Source organism: Herpailurus yagouaroundi, unplaced genomic scaffold (assembly GCF_014898765.1).
Source record: "Herpailurus yagouaroundi ecotype Mexico unplaced genomic scaffold, PumYag 198, whole genome shotgun sequence".
Lineage (NCBI taxonomy): Eukaryota > Metazoa > Chordata > Mammalia > Carnivora > Felidae > Herpailurus > Herpailurus yagouaroundi.
The window spans coordinates 12,586,599-12,603,032 of NW_024412429.1; the positions used below are offsets into that span (position 1 = coordinate 12,586,599).

Here is a 16,434-nt window from a genome sequence, read left to right on the forward strand (position 1 = left end):
AGAATTAGATATGAGAATTTCTTTTGTGATATTTCAAGAACGTATTTATACCACCTTAGAATTTTTCTGGAGAATCTGTAATCCCTCCTGGTTATTGGTCTTTAGACAAACCAACTTAATCAAGGCAAGGCTTTTACTTCCATGAACTAGAATAATCCTGTTCAGAATAGTTGACCTAAATTCTTGTCAAACTCATTATTTTTATTAACCTCTCTAGGTCCCAAAATTTGAACCCAAAATTCTTTTCTATCTACAGAAAATGCAACTTCCTAGGTTAGATTCATAAAATTTGTCAAATTGACTTACTCTAGTGTTTCTTAAACTTCTGGAGTTTTTAGTGAATAGAGTTAAGTCAGAATTTTTAAAATTTTGTATTTTCATTTCACTATTGAGTTCATAAAATTATTTTACCAATTACAAGACAAAATGTTTTACAGTGCAGATTCACAATTGAAAAATGCTTCCATGAGCAAATAAAGCTTAATTAAGTTTTTCAAGCTGACATTTTTAAACCCTGAAGAATCCACGTATTTCTGGAGTTCTACAGTAATTTTTTGAGCCGATCTGCACATTAATCAAATTTGAGAAATACTAAGCTATTAGCTAGATCCTCAAAATTCTGTGTCATTTTTTTTTTCTTTTTAAAATTGTGGTCATGGGGCTTCTAATCTAACCTACTCCCAACAGAATGGATAGGCTTTGGGTCTTAACCACTATGCTATCCTCAAACCTAGTAGGTAGGTCGCTTAGATATAAAATGAGAATTGCAATGGGCTCGTTTCATTAATATGATAGAGGCAGCATACTCTGGCGGAATAAATAGAAGTATTTTTTTATATGTTTTATTTTTATTTTTATTTTTGAAAGAGAGCAAGTGCAAGCAGGGTGGGGGCGGAGAGAGAGAGAGGGAGATAGAGGGTCTGAAGCGGGCTCTGCGCAAAAGCCGGATGCTGGGCTCAAACTCATGCACTGCAGGATCACGACCTGAGTTGAAGTCAGACGATGCTTAACCAACTGAGCCACCCAGGTGCCCCTAGAGGTATTTTAAAGGAAACTAGATGTACTGGAATTCCAGTGTCCCTAATTACAAGAACTCGGTCAGGTTAATAGGCTGAATTTTAATATATCCCAAATTGGGGCAGTAATGTCACCCTTGAAGGATTGTTTTGAGAAGTAATGTGAAGTAATGCATTTGGAGGCAGTCAGTGGAAGGTCACTGTTATTATGATTATAAACTATTTACGGTATATCCTGATACAGATTTTAATTTTTAAGACTTTCATATAGTTTATATCTAATTTTGCCCTATTAGGAGTACTGCATGTGGAGCAAGTTAACCCTGTATGGGACAGATTTAAAGCATATTGTCAATACAATTTTAGACGAATTAACGATGATATACCCGTGACATTATAAAGAAAAGGTCACAACTTGAGGCATCCATGCCTGACCTTTGAGGACCACATTTTAGAAGCTTTCAGCCATCCTTGCTGACAGCTATTGAGGCCTTGACTTCTTTGTGAAGTAATCTTGATCTTCGTAAAATGGGTGGATTCACATAAGAAAGCCATTTTTTCAAGCCTTTGTGTGTTTTGAAATCAGATAGTGAGGATGTTATTTCTGTTGAATATTGCCCTATATTTGAGAACCCTGTGGACATATTTTTCTACTTAACTAATATTCTTCTGTGTTAGGTCTGATTGCCTGGAATTAGGGACTGAGATGAGAATTTTTATGAAAGTGCCGTTTTGAGTGTTCTCAGAAGAAGGGTGAGGGAAGCAGGATAAAGCAAGGGGGGCACAAAAGCTAAGCAGGAATATTGTGCCTGGAGACCAGCGTCAGCCTGGTCCCACTGGGTCAGAGGGTAGTGGGGAGAGGGGGAGCAATGGGGCACAAACTGTCCCACAGACTCAGTCGAGGGAATGGCATGTTCTACACGTGTGTGGTCAGTCTTTGGCTCACGACCACCTCCTAGGAGCAGTGGTGCCCTAGTCTACCAAGGGAGGCAATTCCGCACGTGTGAGCTGGTAGCGCCCTGCACTCACAGCAGCTGGGGACGGACGCACAGCCCAGTGGGGGCTTAGGCGGCACCCCCGGCAGCCTCTCTAGCCTCTGTAGGCACCTGCCCGAGACCGCCATCAGACGCCTCATGTGGCCTTCTGTGCCTTGGTTGCTCCAAGTTCTAAACTAAGTTTCATACGTAATTCCTTTAGTAGCCTCCAAACAGCATTATTTAATAGCATCCTCTCTCTCTTCTTTGTAACTTTATTTTATCATTGTTTTTGTTCTTATTATGCCGGCAGTTTTATCGTAAGTAGCCGCAAATTCTTTTTGAGAGTGAGTCTAAAATAAAAATAAACGTGTAAACTAAAATCCAGTTTTATAATTAAAGTACAAGAGTCCTTCTTAAAAATCAAGTTAGTGTTGGATAGAAACAAGATATTTATTATTACAATTTACCTTCATACAAGTTATGTTTTTATAACTACTCAAGAATAAAATAAACAAGAAGTATTATAAGCCCAATGAAGGAAGAAACAAAATTGCATTTTTGCAGGTGACCCATTCGTGTATGTATAAAGTGCAGTGAAGTGAATTAAAAAATTATCAGAGGTAATGAAGAGATTGCAACAGGTTCACGGGATTATAGGCTATGATACAAATCTCAAAAGTCAGTACAGTGAATTTATGCTAAAGCCTTGTAGCTAAAAATATAGTCGTAAAAGATGTAATGAGAAAACATTGAATCCAGAATTGGATCTGTCTATACCCCAGCCTGCTCCTGCCCATTTGTAGGTAGTGTTCTGATGACCCTTTCACCTGCCCATGTCGTTGCCCAGATTACTCGCTGATTTCTTCAGTCATAACACACACACATACACACACACACACACACACACACACACACACACACACACACACATATATACATACATACATATACACATATATCTGCTCTGTAGGTAAAATAAGTAGGACATTCTGGGGCTTTCTGGTGTTTTCTTTTGGTTTGGTAGCTTTATTATTTTCTTTAAAATGAATGTTTAAATAGAATTCAAATACATTAGATCAGGGTTTTTCAGCCTCCTCACAATTGACATTTTTGGCTAGACAATTCTTTGTTGCCCAGGCATTGTAGGGTATTTCATAGCATTTCTGGCCTCCGCCCACTGGGTCCCAGTACCCCTACCCCAGCTGTGATGACCAAAGCCGGCCCCCGGCGCTGCCCTGTGTCCTCTGCAGGCTCCACCCACCCCCCTTTGGAAAATGCTGGTGTAGACCAAGAAAGTCCCGAGTGTGCTTACCGCCCCCGCCCCTTCAAATGCTGTGTGCACATCCTGTCATTGAATCCTTACAGCCCCTGTGTGCGTAGGTGCCGTTCTATCCTCATTTTCACAGGAGGGGACCGAGACCTAGATTCAGTAACACGCGCCGCGCAGCCTTGTGCCCTGCGTAAGCCGGCAGGCACCTGGTCTGACTCCAGGGCCAGTTCCCTCCAGTTGAATCCCATCTCTCCGCTTACCAGCCGCCTGCTGTTGGGCTGGTGAGGTACTGTACTTTCCCCTGGTTCAGTTCCCCTCTGTGCTAGGAATAGTGCCTGCCTCCTAGAGTCCTCCTGAGGTTTAAACCAGTCCGTGTACGTCCCGGAAGGACTGACACGTCCTCATAAGCGCTGTTGGCAAGTTAGGAGGCTACAAAGGTAAAAACGGTACCTTGTCTCAGAGTCTAGTCGGAGATGCAATAACTTGTTTGAATAGACCGTATTCCCAGAGAGTACAGGGCTGGAAGCAGCGACCCTCGGGGAGTCAGGAGTGGGGTCACAAAGGAGGTCCCGCGTGAACCCCCAAGGAGGAGTCGGAGCGTGGGCGGGCAAGGAAGGGGTGAGTGTGGGAGGTTTCCGGGTGGAGGAATGCAGCAAGGGTGCGGCCTGGGGGGACGGAGGGACTCCGAGCCATTTCATCATTGCTGTGTCCAGTCTGGATAGAATTAGGCCATTATTTGTAGGAAATGGCTGCTTTTCTGGAGTTCAGAACATCCCTGTGCCTATTTAAGAAGAAAATATTCTAGAGCAAAATAAAAATTATTTTTTGAAGTATGTATAGACTTTTATAGAACACATACGGTGAACTTTTAGCATAGGACTATCAGGTACAGAAACTGCATATAAAGCCAGTCCCAGTAAGCAAAAGGAGAGAGATACAGGTGCCAAACCAATCTGGTCACATTAATTTGCATAAAAATACTTTTTACCAGTTATTTTTAGTATACATGTGTTTAGAAAATATTTTGACCCTCCAAAAGAAATCCATACTTTAAGCTTCTGTTTAAATATGTCTTTTCCTAATTCCCAGATGAAATGATACCTTTCCATTTTAGCCATCCTATTAATGGCCAATGATACTGTTGCAGAAGAGAGTGAGTAAACTAGGTATAAAACATGTTAGTCTCTACTTCTGTAGGCACAAATGAAAAATATGTAGTCACATAAAAGATATTCTTCACACTTCCTGAGTTACTGATGTGCAAAGAAATGATCCTTTTTCCCCCTTTACCATTTTATAGTGAGCAATGACTAAGCCTAAATTACATGAATTATTAGAAACAATAGTGGGCCTTGTCCCCTTTGTGCATTAGAAAATCCAGTTTTTTTTTTCTTGTTAAGACATTTGGATTACATATCACAAATTAACTTACATCTTTAAAGTACTCTTTATACTTTAATTTTTGTTCTGTTTACTACTGGAAGCAGCTCATTTATAAGAGAACAGCAACGTTTTTGTTAACGTGAATCAAACTTGAGAAAAAAACGACAACTTAAAGTAACTTCGACCATCCAGATACTCATCAGTGAGAGGGAAGGGGAAGACTGTGGGTTGTAGGATAAATGAACAGAATCTGGAGCATCCTCTTGCTAGCAGCAGAAGACGGCACTTCTTAAGCATTCTAGATAAAGCAAACTGCTATTATTGTCACTTACTTTGTACTTAATGCCTTCCAATCCTGGAGATTTCAGTTCGCGCTTGATTTGGTTTTGCTTTGCTGTGGTGGCATTTACCAGTTTCTTTTCCTTAGTTCTGCCTGCCTAATCTTTGAATAGCCTATCGTTGGCTCTTGGACACGTACGTCGATATTTTCTAAAATGAAAAAGGAAGCAGGGAGGTCACGGTAGGTGGGAAGCTGGGGAGGCTGGTTTGGGCAACACTTAAGAGAGATGGACATCTCTTCTTTCCCTCATGGTCAAAGAGCAGGCTTGAAAACAGAAGCAAGTCCCTGTGGTTACCAACACACAGCAAAAGCAGATGATACCCTGGATTAACACAGAGAGAGGCGCTTTTTGATACTTGGCAGTTTAGTTCTTCTATAAAATCCAACTAAATAACAGTTCAGAAGATGTGTCAACAGTTTATCTTAAAAGGAAAAAAACCCCATCAATTGTCTTATAAAACAGAACCTTTTTCAGTTGTAAACCACTGGATAAAACACGAAAAAAGGAATGGAAGAAGAATCTTAAAACGGATCTAATTGCACACAATAGTTTGTTGGCATTTTAAATGACCTCATTTATAGTTTTCCTCTGAAACGAAAAGACGAAAGCCACAGCAGGCACCTAAACATTCCATACGCGTGACACGGTCATTTACACGTAATCTTTGAGGTTGTACGCGGAGCTGCCCTCTGGCTGCATGGCGGAGGTATGCCGCTGCTTGGCTGCAAAGAGCCAAGCTTCCGGAGCCTTTTTCATACAGGAAGTGCAGAAAATCATGCCGGAGACGAACAACAGCGCGGCCGAAATGAATCCGAGGTAGACGGCTCCTCCGGGCTCATGTTTGTTGCTTTCTGGAACCGTCAGGTCCAGGAAGTTTGCTATGATCTCCTTTGTGTACCACACGGTTGGGATTAAACCAGAGACCCCTGCAGCCATGAAGCAGACTCCTCCGGCAAAAGAAGCGTGGCTCTTTGTGTCTCCGTCCCCTCCTAAGCGAGTGCATTTCATCCCCACTGTGGAAGTGCAGATCCCCAGCGCGGACAGGACACAGGCCAGGACCATGGTGGCCCGTGCGGCCTGCACGTGGATGGGGAGGGACAGAATGGAGTACTTGAGGGTGCAGCTGAACATCCCGGTGCTGTACCACGTGCAGTCCATCCACAGCCCCTGCAGCTGCACGACAGCCGTGATGATGTTGGAGCCCGAATCCACGTTCACCTTCCAGTTGGGCAGCAGAGTGGCCGTGAGCACTCCAGACACCCCAGATAGAGCCAGGACGAAAGCCAGGAGCTGGAGACCCGCGGACGCCATGATGTTACCTTATCTTGGTCCCCTGTTACCTGCTGCTTGATTATGATGGCCCCTGGTCAAAACCGTAATGCTGTCTGTGCGGCAGAGAACCAAGTAACAAAGGCTAGGGAAGGAAGACAAACCGGGATTAAAAGAAAGGATAACGCAAAGGCTTACGTTTCCACGTACGGTGGGAGCAGGAACACGTTTGAGTGGGCCTCGCAGTAGATGAGGACACTCCAGCCCAAGAGAAAAGCTCACGCCAGGCCCTCAGAGACTACCGGTCATTCTCCGGAGTGCGGATGGGTGGTTCTCGAAAAGTGGCCACTTTGTTCTTCTTAGAATTTGAACTGTGCTGAAGTCTATGATGATGCCTTCTTGGGAGATTTTGACATACCGAATTCCAGTTGTAGGATCTGATAAAGAATTTTAATAGCTTACAGGTTTTTTTTAAACCCTATGATTTCTAATTAAAATACTTAATAGGTAATAAGGGAGAAATGAATAGTTTAAGCCCACCTCTTAAAAATGACTTCTAGGGGCACCTGGGTGGTTCCGTCGGTTAAGCGTCTAACTTCAGCTCAGGTCATGATCTCACCATTTGTGGGTTCAAGCCCCATCTCGGGCTGTGTGCTAACAGCTCAGAGCCTGGAGCCTGCTTCAGATTCTGTGTCTCCCTCTCTCTTTGCCCCTCCCCTGCTCACACTCTGTCTCTCTGTTTCTCTCTCAAAAATAAAAACATTTTTAAAAATTAAAAAATGACTTATAAATCTTAGAAAAGTTTTAAGTATTCAAAAAATGATTTTATTTAAAAAATATTCATTAAGCCCTTACCATGTGCCAGACACATAACCCAAGTAAACTGTTTAAGGAGGAAAGGAAATTCGTGGAAAGAAGTTAAAGCCACAGGCATGATTATCCCTAATTTCCTGTTAATAAACTTTTACAAAATCCTTATCTAGGTTAGCACTCGTTTCACTGCAGGTGCAAGACGCTCAGTGCAGGAACAATTAGGCCACTGTCTTTTGCTTGTGAGAATGTGAGATCCTTTCTAGCTGGGACCAGAATCCTTCCCTGACCCAGATGAAGTAAGTAGTCTGCCGTAAAACCGGTTGTTCTGACGGATTCGGTAGTGACCTTGAATCTTGAAAGTACATGCCAGAAATAACCACTTCCTTGTTGTATGTGAAAGAATACCAAAAATAATTTAACATTTTCTTAAGAAGAGAGTAAAGACAGCACCGAATTTGTGGCTTGGCTGTGCTTTACCCTGGCAGTAATTACTGCCTTCTTTGAGGGAAGTCTAATGGTTTCTGAAATACAGTAATAACTTTTTTTGTGTTTCTGAATCCGTTTTTGAATGACGTATTAGAGTGGCTCTGTCACGATTCATATATTTTACAAAAGGCAGTGTGGGGCTCTGAATCCAAAATACTGGGCTCAAATCTTCGCTTTCCAGAACCTCTCTCTGCTTTAGTATTTTCTTCTGGAAAATAGGATTATAGTATGTATATCGAAGAGTTAAATGCATTTTAAGGGGTTAGAGAACAATATGCAACACCTAGAAAGTACTCCATACATTATAATCAACACTGTGATTCGCATGCTGTTTTCTGTCACGTGACAGTTGCTATCTAATAACATTTGAAATATTTTTTCTTTTCCCTCTTCCTTCATCGAACTGATTTATTTTTGTAGAATCTTAGAGCTGAACCAAACCATAGATATAACTCTGTGCGTCATCATTTTTCCCGATTGGGAAGGACACTGAGGTGGTAAACCCCCCGAGGCCACGCAGGTCTCAGCAACAGTGTCCGGGTGTTCCCGCCTACCCCACCATCACCCCAGTACTCAAGTGTGAGATGCTCTCCGTGTGCTTCCGGGGAAGCACAGAAAACGCTACATCTGCAGGCAGAGAACGCCATTAACCGTCAATTTTATCCACTCCCTGTCCCACCAAGGGAAAAAAAAAAAACCAAAAAACCACAAGACATTAATGGGGCAAATAGCTTAGCCTCAGAGACTCACCCAAGGAGGTTGATGCCTGGCTTTTGTAAAATAGCTGAAGTAATACTAATCCGTGCCTATATCAGAAGTACAAACTTAACATAGTTATAGCATCGGTTCTCTAAGAAGTTAAATCCTGGGCTGTCTAAATTTGCTGCTTATATTTTTGTTCATAGCTTTAAAATATGACAGACTTAAGAAAGGGTTTCCCTGAAACTTTAAGTCCTTAAGCATCAGACTTACAGACACATCAGAGTACTTCGGCTTTTGGCATAGCCGTATGGTTCACTTCTGTTTTCCAAACCTCTTTTCATACCTGACACTAAAATAGCACAGAATAAAGTTTCTAGGAAAAAAAAAAAATGAAGCACATGTTTATAGTTTCATAATAGCTGTTTTCAGGTTTGGGTTTTAACATTTCAGATTCCAGGCAGTTCCCTAAATTACTGCCTTCCCAGACCTTTGTCAGCTTATGGTTTCTTCGGCATCGAGATTGCTGTTAACATTCTCTAAGAGCATCTCATTTCCCTCTTTATTTTTACTTTGGTTGAGTAACCTTCATGTGTTGATCAATCTATGCTCAGCTTCCCAATTATAACCTTTTTCTTCCCATTAACCAATACATTTTATAAATTTCAGTGTAATTCAGGCTTGCAGACAGCTTGTTCATCTTAATTAACACGTACTGGCAGTGATAAATTACAGACAGCCGGAATCAGCGTAAACAATATGACATTGCATTCAGCTAGCATAGTGCCTGCTCACTGTTGAATATCGGATCTTAAATGCTTTCTTCTGCACGGAGAACTTCTGCAGAAAAAATTTGTTCTCCACAATGAAGGTCACTAGTTCTGTTCCTTTTGTAAAAACATACTGGCATCTTAGCTATATTGCTGTGAATTTTCTTTTCCTCTCCAGCCACAAGTATGATACAGTTTGTGGCCTGTTCTCTCACATTGCTATCTCGTAAGTAAGTACGGAATAAAAGCATACTTTGTTTCCGTGGTGGTGGTGGTGGTGGAATACAGGGAAATCCAGCAGAAGCAGCAGAGGGATTGCATGTAAAAACTTAGTTCTAAATACACGGGTCTCTCAGGGCTCCAGAATACACTGCTTGCAGAACAGAGCCTGTGAGTGTTGACTTTATGGACTTACTTGCCAACAGAAAGTCTGGAGTGGATTTCATTAAAACGTAAAGTCAGTTTTCCAGACAAGATCTGTTTATAACAAAACTATTACTTTAAAAACAGACCGACAACTTCACAGTTCGAACTAAATACTTAAAGGTCTCTACTTCTATTTCTGAGCGTTGTAGAAGCCTCTCATTTTCCATACCTTTTGTCAGGAGCCTTCAGTGTCTTAACCCCCTTCTGTCAGTTGTCTTCAAACGAAGCTGCTCGAGGCGGAGAAGCCACACTTGAGGCTCCCGTCCAGCCTGTGAGTATTAGGGACAGAGCTCCACCAAGTTAACTCGCACATAAAGACCAACATGGGAATCTGAGGTAGAGACTGCTGATGGTGCTAGAAGATAAATACCAGGTTCTCCATCTCATTTTTTGAGCTGTGGGAGAATTAAGAAAGGAGAGGCGGGGAAGGGAGGGAGTTGTTGTTACAACAGGATTTGTCGAAACCTGAAAGCTGAAAATGCTTTTGTGTCACTGTACAGAGGAGGAATTCTTCGCGTGCTCACAAAAAGGCTTTCTTTTCCTTTAATATTATGTTGCAGTCCACAGTTATAATTTATTTTTGAATTTTTATCTGTGTTGGAAGATACAGTTTGTTATGTCCCCAATTAAAGGATATGATCTGAAATATTTTTAACTAGACTGTGCTTTGCAAATGATAGTCAAGACGATCTTTTTATGCTGGTGCTTGTGACTCGTCTGAAATCAAGAGTCACAAAATTGGTAGCTTTCAAAAAGATGTCCAAAAGACTCTTTTCAAAATATGTATCTTTTCGATAAAAGATAAAGGAACCCTATTGACTAGACTCTGACCAGTAAATCTATAAGTATTTTGTGGGTCAGGGAGGGGGCGTGTCCTGAATTTTCTTTTGTTATTCCTTCCACTGAGAAAGATTTCTGGAGTATAACTTAATAAATTAGAGCTTTTAGAAAATGTGAAGAAATTACACCAAAATGATGTGGAGCATATTAAATGAAATAGTGAAATCAAATATTGGGGTCCTGATACCTTGAATACAGACACGTTTCATGTCTATCAACTCTGAGTTCACATTTTACTTTCCTTCACTAATTCTAATTCTACAAGCTATAAATTCAGAACCACTTTATAAAGAAGGTATTTTGATAATAGGCTTTATTTCCCAGATATTGTAGCTATATTAGATGATAGCCATTTCTTTAAAAACTGTAAATAATAAAATGCACGTTTTGATTATCTGGATTTTTCTTGATTTTTTGTTGTTTTTTGTTTCGGTTTCATCTTTTCTGAGTCTGGCATTTAGCAAGGTATTTTTCTTCTTTTAGGAATCTGATGCCTGTGGATTTTTTAGCCATAGTATTGTAATTTTAATATGTAAACTTATTTTCTTCTGTTTCATGGAAATACTTAAACAGTTCTTTGCATAAATACTGGGTGAGGAAGAGATGAATTTCAGGCACTAACAGAACCAGCATTGTTATTTCTGCTGTATCGGAAGAAACCCACCAGATCCCTTTAGCACCTCGCCTTGTTTGCTTTTTGCCACGGTCGACAGTATGGACTGACCTGTGCTGAGGCTGACCGATGGCAGGTGGAGGGGCCAGCCAGCTCCCAGCTCCGGCCTCCAGGATAAGGACGCCTTCTTTCCATTTTCAGAACATCTCTGATTACTCTTCTGCCTTGGTGGGAGCCCTTCTCCTATAAAATCTTAACTGCCTCTCCTAGAAAAACTTCTGAAGTGCAAATGACTTTCACAAATTACAGATCTTTAATCAAGATGTAGGATTCCTTGTACAAAAAGAGATGGAAACATAGAAGTTTATAGAGAAATATAACGCATTGACCTCCTCTGCTTCCACTGTGGACATGTAAGAGAAGTAACCTTTTAAGCCCAGAAGGTTTTGAAGATAAATCTTATCTTTACCTTAGTTCATGCCTCTTCGCTGGCCCTCTCCCCTGAACACCTGGCTATATATCCAAGTGCCAGTGTGACATCACTTACACACATTTCAGACCTACCAGAGACAAGGACCGGTCTTCCCCACCCCTGTTCTCCTCAGTTTCCCCACGTCCGTTGATGCCAAATTCACCCTGGCAACTGGCACGTCCCAGGTCTTAAAGGCGTCCAGGATTCCATGCCCAACATCCACTTAATTAACACATCGTCTTGTTTCTAAACTTCACAATAGGTCAAGAATCCCCCCACCTCTGAGCCCCTCTACTTCTAATTCTCTGGCGTAAGAACCTCACACAGCAAGGATTTCTGTGTGTCCCCCGTCACTGCTGAGTCTCCTGTGCCAGGAGTAGTAAGGGCACAGGTAAGTATTTGTTGAATGAATTCAGAAGCTAGTTTTGAGTAGATAAACAAACTATACCTTTGTATGGTTAAAAGTATAATTGTATCCTTTCTAAATGAGACTGCAGTTTTAAGTCATTTTGTCCCTCTTCGGTTTTGTCATTTGGGCCTAATACTAATACCTAATGTTCATAAAACTGTTCCCTGTAATGCCAGATACTGCCTGAGGCACTGTGCTGCTTGCTTCTCAAGACAACCCTGTGAGGTCGTAGGAGTCCTCATTTTGCAGATGAGAAAACTGAGCCCCAGAGAAGTGAAGTAACTTGACTAAGGGTGTAAAATGAGTACATAGCAGGAATGGGACGCGGGCCCAGGGTACTGTGATTTTTGAAGCGTTTCGTACACCCCTAGCACTTCCCTGCCTCCACTTAGAGAAGAATGTATTTGTAAATCTCATTAGAATGAGTCTTTTCTTTCTGTGGTAATCTGGATAACGGCGCAAAAAAACAAAAACAAAAAACCGACATCTCCATGGCTTTACAGAAAAACACTTCTCATTCATGCAGAGTCCGTGACTGAGTAACTGTCCAGTGACTCAGCAGTCCATCTATTTTCTTTAAAATGTTTTCATGTAGGTATTTTTAAGAAAAAATTGCATATGATTTCCTTAGTTGTGTTTTTCTTCATAATGATCATTTGAAACTCAGACAAGCTTTTCTCTTTTCTCTGAAAGACCAAATAATTGAGTATTTTAGAAATAACAACAATACATACTTTTGTATGAGGTTCAGCAGACCTGTGTTTCTCACCCCTGCCCACACAGGGCCATCACGTAGCTTTAAAAAAAGCCCGAGGCCCAGGCCCCACGGCTCTTATTTCATTGGTCTGGGATGGTGCCCACTCACGGCATGTATAAAATGCTGCCCACTTAATTCCAGTAAAAAGTCGAGGTTCTGATTTTAAAAACAGTATCTTCTCTATTTGCTTTCTGTTCAGCTTTGAAAATAATGAAAGTGCAGCATAAGAAAAAGTAGTTACCTATTCCCGTCCCACAGATTTAAAGTGATTGACTTAATCTTAAAATAATGTTTTCTTCGGACCCAGTCTTAGGAAATTAATAGTATCAGCTATGAGCAGGATTAATTCATCATTTTCCTCCATCTTTATGGTCATTTTAGTTTTAAAATAATGCTTCAGGCTAGCCTGAAGACTTTAACTTTGAAGATTGGTAGCTTACAGATTAGTGGGTTGTAGTAAGGACTTTGTTTAAAATGAAGATTTATTTTCATGGTTTCTGTGTGTTCTCAAATGTCCATTGAAGCCAGCCTAATTCTTTTGATTTTTATAGCAAATCAGGTGTATGTTTCTGCATAGAGTACTACCCTCCCCCCCACGTTTAGCCACATGTGTTATGTTCTAAGACCCCCAGTGGATGCCTAAAACTGCAGAGAGTACCAGACCCAATATATACCATGTGTTTTTCCTGTGTATACATACCAAAAGGTTAATTTGTTAGGTGCAGTAAGAGATTAACAACAGCAACTAATGACAAAGTAGAACACTTGTAACGATATACTGTAAGAGAAGGTGTGTGTGGTCTCAATATCTTACTGTACCGTAAGATGTCATCGTCATGACGACGATGTGAGCTAACGACATGCCTGCGTGGTGACACGAAGGGAGGTGAGTGATGTAGGCACTGTGACATAGTGGTAGGTCACTGCGGACCCTCTGGCACTGTAGCAGGAGGAGGGTCCTCTGCCTCCGGACTGAGGTTGGCTGGGGGCGGCCGAAAGCACAGAGAGCAAACCATGGGGCGGGGGGACGGCCTATGTAAGTTACACTTACATTTGTTTATTAGCTGTTAGCTAATTTTTACGCTTTGTTTCTCCCTTTCATGTCTTCAGAGGAGGGATCCTGACGACTCGTTTTCTGTTTTCCTCACATGATTTTAGAATATTAAGACTATCTTTGGATTTTGTGGTGACATTTGCAGATGGATGTAATTTTTTCAGTCTAATAAGCAGTGTAAACATGTATTTGTTACATCTTCTTTGCACATTATTTTGAAGAGCAGGACGGGTTTCTTTAAAACCTCCTCATTTACCGGCCATATCCAAGATTGTGGGCTGAATGGCCTTCTGTAGGCCTGACCCTCGGCACCGACTGCTTCTCTTGCCTTGTTCCTCTTTGCCTTTCTTCCCTGTGTCTGTCTGTCTCTCTCTCTCTCTCTCTCTCTCTCTCCCCCTCCCCACCCCCGTTCCTGTCCAGCAAGGTGTCCTGCATCCCAGCCCACACTCTGGCGCCCTGAGTCCACGAGGACTTTGTGATCTTGCCAGATTATAAAGCTTGCATCAGTTTGAATCATTTATTTATTTATTTTTATCTCTGGTGATAGGTATATAGGGAAGACTCTGAGACCCCAGAGCTCTGTGAGTTAAACTAGCAAGATAAGCAGGTAAAGGGTGAGATCTAGCAGCTGTAGAATCTGCCTTTCAAAGGACAGAATATCTCTGGGGCACCTGGGTGGCTCAGTCGGTCAGGTGTCCGACTTCGGCTCAAGTCATGATCTTGCGGTTACGAGATCAGGCTCCGTGCTGACAGCTCAGGGCCTGGAGCCTGCTTGGGATTCTGTGTCTCCCTCTCTCTGCCCCTCCCCTGCTTGTGCTCGCACTCTCTCTCTCTCTCTCAAACATTAAAAAAAATTTTTTTAAAGACAGAATGTCTTTCAAGTCAGAAACCAGAAAAGCCAGACAACATGAGGATATTTAAAGGAACAACACGTCAGCACAAGGAACGCGGCGGTCTGGGTGCTCGTAGCACATGGACCGGGAGAGTCCGGCCCCACCTGTGCCAGTGAGAGGTCAGGCCCTCAGGGCAGACACCAGTGACCATGGCGGCCACCAGTCCGTATATGCTTGCTCCCATCCGTGTCGCTCCGCGGTCTTCTGATAGTAACGGGGCCTGCATTTAGGGGTAGTTTTTGTCGTTTTATACGCACATAGGGGAAGGTAGTGACAAGGTAACTCGAAGATAGCCCCTAGTCTCTTCGGCAGCGTGGCTCCTTGTGAGTTAATATATTTGCATCTGTGTTCATTTATGAGTCTTTTAATATTTTCGAGAGCAGCAGTCCTCATTGAGTGTCTCGTGAGTCCGCCTGGATTGACATTGTCCCTGAAGAACAGATCGCACTGAGGCGCTGCGAAAGCGGAGGCTGGGCCCTCGTGATGGCCCCTGTGCTACCAACCTGCGGCCCCAGAGAGCAGGGCCCCTCCAGATGCTGTTTCACAAACCCCCAAGTCATGGTTGGTGGGAAAGCTCATGGTTTTAGGGGTTTTCCCCATGATCGTCCAGGAACTCCAAGTTAAATGTAACAGAAAATCTCAATCCAGTGTTTGTTCTTGTCCCTCTTGTGCTTTGTTTAGAATTAAGCATTCGCCTCCCTGAAACGGGTTCCCTATTTTGGGACCAAGAGACTCATCTTGCTCTTCTTGTTCCGACTAGGCACAATCTACATACATACAGTCACTGACATGCATACATTTACATGCATAATTTACACTGTGAAGCACTCTCTCCATTTGCTCCCCCCACGTGGGTGTGTCTTTCTTACCCTTAATTCCTCATCATACTCCCAGCTCACTGTCCTTCGAGCTCATACTCTTGAGAGGAAGTACTGTGACTGCTTTGTGATTCCAAGGAGGAAGAGAAAAAACAACATTCAAAAATAAAAAGGAGGAAAAAAAGGTGGGGTGGAACTTCTAGAGAAATTAATACTGTTATAGAAAATACAAATCATAAACTCAAAAAATGTGTGTGTTTATTTTTTGAGAGAGAGAGACAGAGCGCAAGCGGGGAAGGAGCAGAGAGAGAGGGAGACACAGGATCCAAAGCAGGCGCCAGGCTCCGAGCTGTCAGCACAGAGCCCGACGCGGGTCTGGAACGCACTAACTGTGACATCATGACCTGAGCCACTTAACCGACTGAGCCACCCAGGTGCCCCACAAATTATAAACTTTAAAGAAAGATTTGTAGGTATAACAGCGTGTCAGCCTATGTCAAGTACGTTGGGTTCAGAACACCTGGAATGCTGTTAAAGTGTTTGTATTTTAAGGTTTTAAAACTGAAATTCTGTCCTTAAGTTGGCCTTGGGACCAAGATTACAGGCAGAATAAACCAATTGTAGGAAATTTGATAGACATTTGTATCTGTAAGTGTTTTTCTACAAAATGTGTAATTCTAGTATCCTAGGCATTAACGACTTGCCGATCTGTCACCCTTGTCTGAGGAAGTTGCCACTGGAGGCTGTCGTTAGCTCAGTGCAGGGACCTGAAGAGTCAGACCCTTCCCACTCCCAGCTATGCTAATCTGAGACCGTACCACCTTGACCTTTGAACCCTTCTCTTACTGCTCTTGAAGGCTTCTCGGCGATTCCCTGTAGCCCTTTTTCTCTCGCCCTTCTATTCTCTCCCAGGTATGGTTACACTTCAGCCAATTATAAATTGTTACTTCCTAAACATTTTCCCTTTCCACTGGGTTGCCCCTGAATGGTCTCAAATGCCATCGGAAGTGTGGAGGACCCTTTCTTAGGGAATGGCTCCTGTTGTTTTCTGTGCCTTTTCCCGGGGTAGTTAGGTAGCTCTCCGCCCTGTTAGGATCCCCCGGCAAGAGCTGGGCGGCCCATTCTTCG

At 42.4% G+C, this 16,434-nt stretch overlaps 2 protein-coding genes across 4 annotated transcripts in view; one reads left to right on the forward strand and one right to left on the reverse strand.

The window, feature by feature from the left end:
* Window positions 1-16,434, forward strand: part of TFB1M (transcription factor B1, mitochondrial) — a 62,901-nt gene that overhangs the window by 39,921 nt on the left and 6,546 nt on the right. The gene's annotated exons all lie outside the window — the stretch shown is intronic.
* Window positions 2,997-9,877, reverse strand: CLDN20 (claudin 20). Of its 3 annotated transcripts, XR_005782615.1 has the most exons (3): window positions 9,620-9,877; window positions 4,979-6,401; window positions 2,997-4,044 (listed from the first exon to the last, which is right to left on the reverse strand). XR_005782615.1 is itself a non-coding variant. In XM_040448819.1 (2 exons), exon 2 carries the CDS (start codon window positions 6,296-6,298, stop codon window positions 5,639-5,641), a length of 660 nt encoding a protein of 219 aa, XP_040304753.1. In that variant the 5' UTR covers window positions 6,299-6,401; window positions 9,620-9,877; the 3' UTR covers window positions 2,997-5,638. The 3 variants fall into 3 exon arrangements, 2 of the variants coding, with proteins under 2 accessions (XP_040304753.1, XP_040304754.1); XM_040448819.1 differs by having other exon boundaries at window positions 2,997-6,401; XM_040448820.1 differs by having other exon boundaries at window positions 2,997-6,693.

Bases quoted from the DNA above. Each gene is read 5' to 3' on its own strand.
- CLDN20 (XM_040448819.1), bottom strand. From the start codon at position 6,298: ATGGCGTCCGCGGGTCTCCAGCTCCTGGCTTTCGTCCTGGCTCTATCT.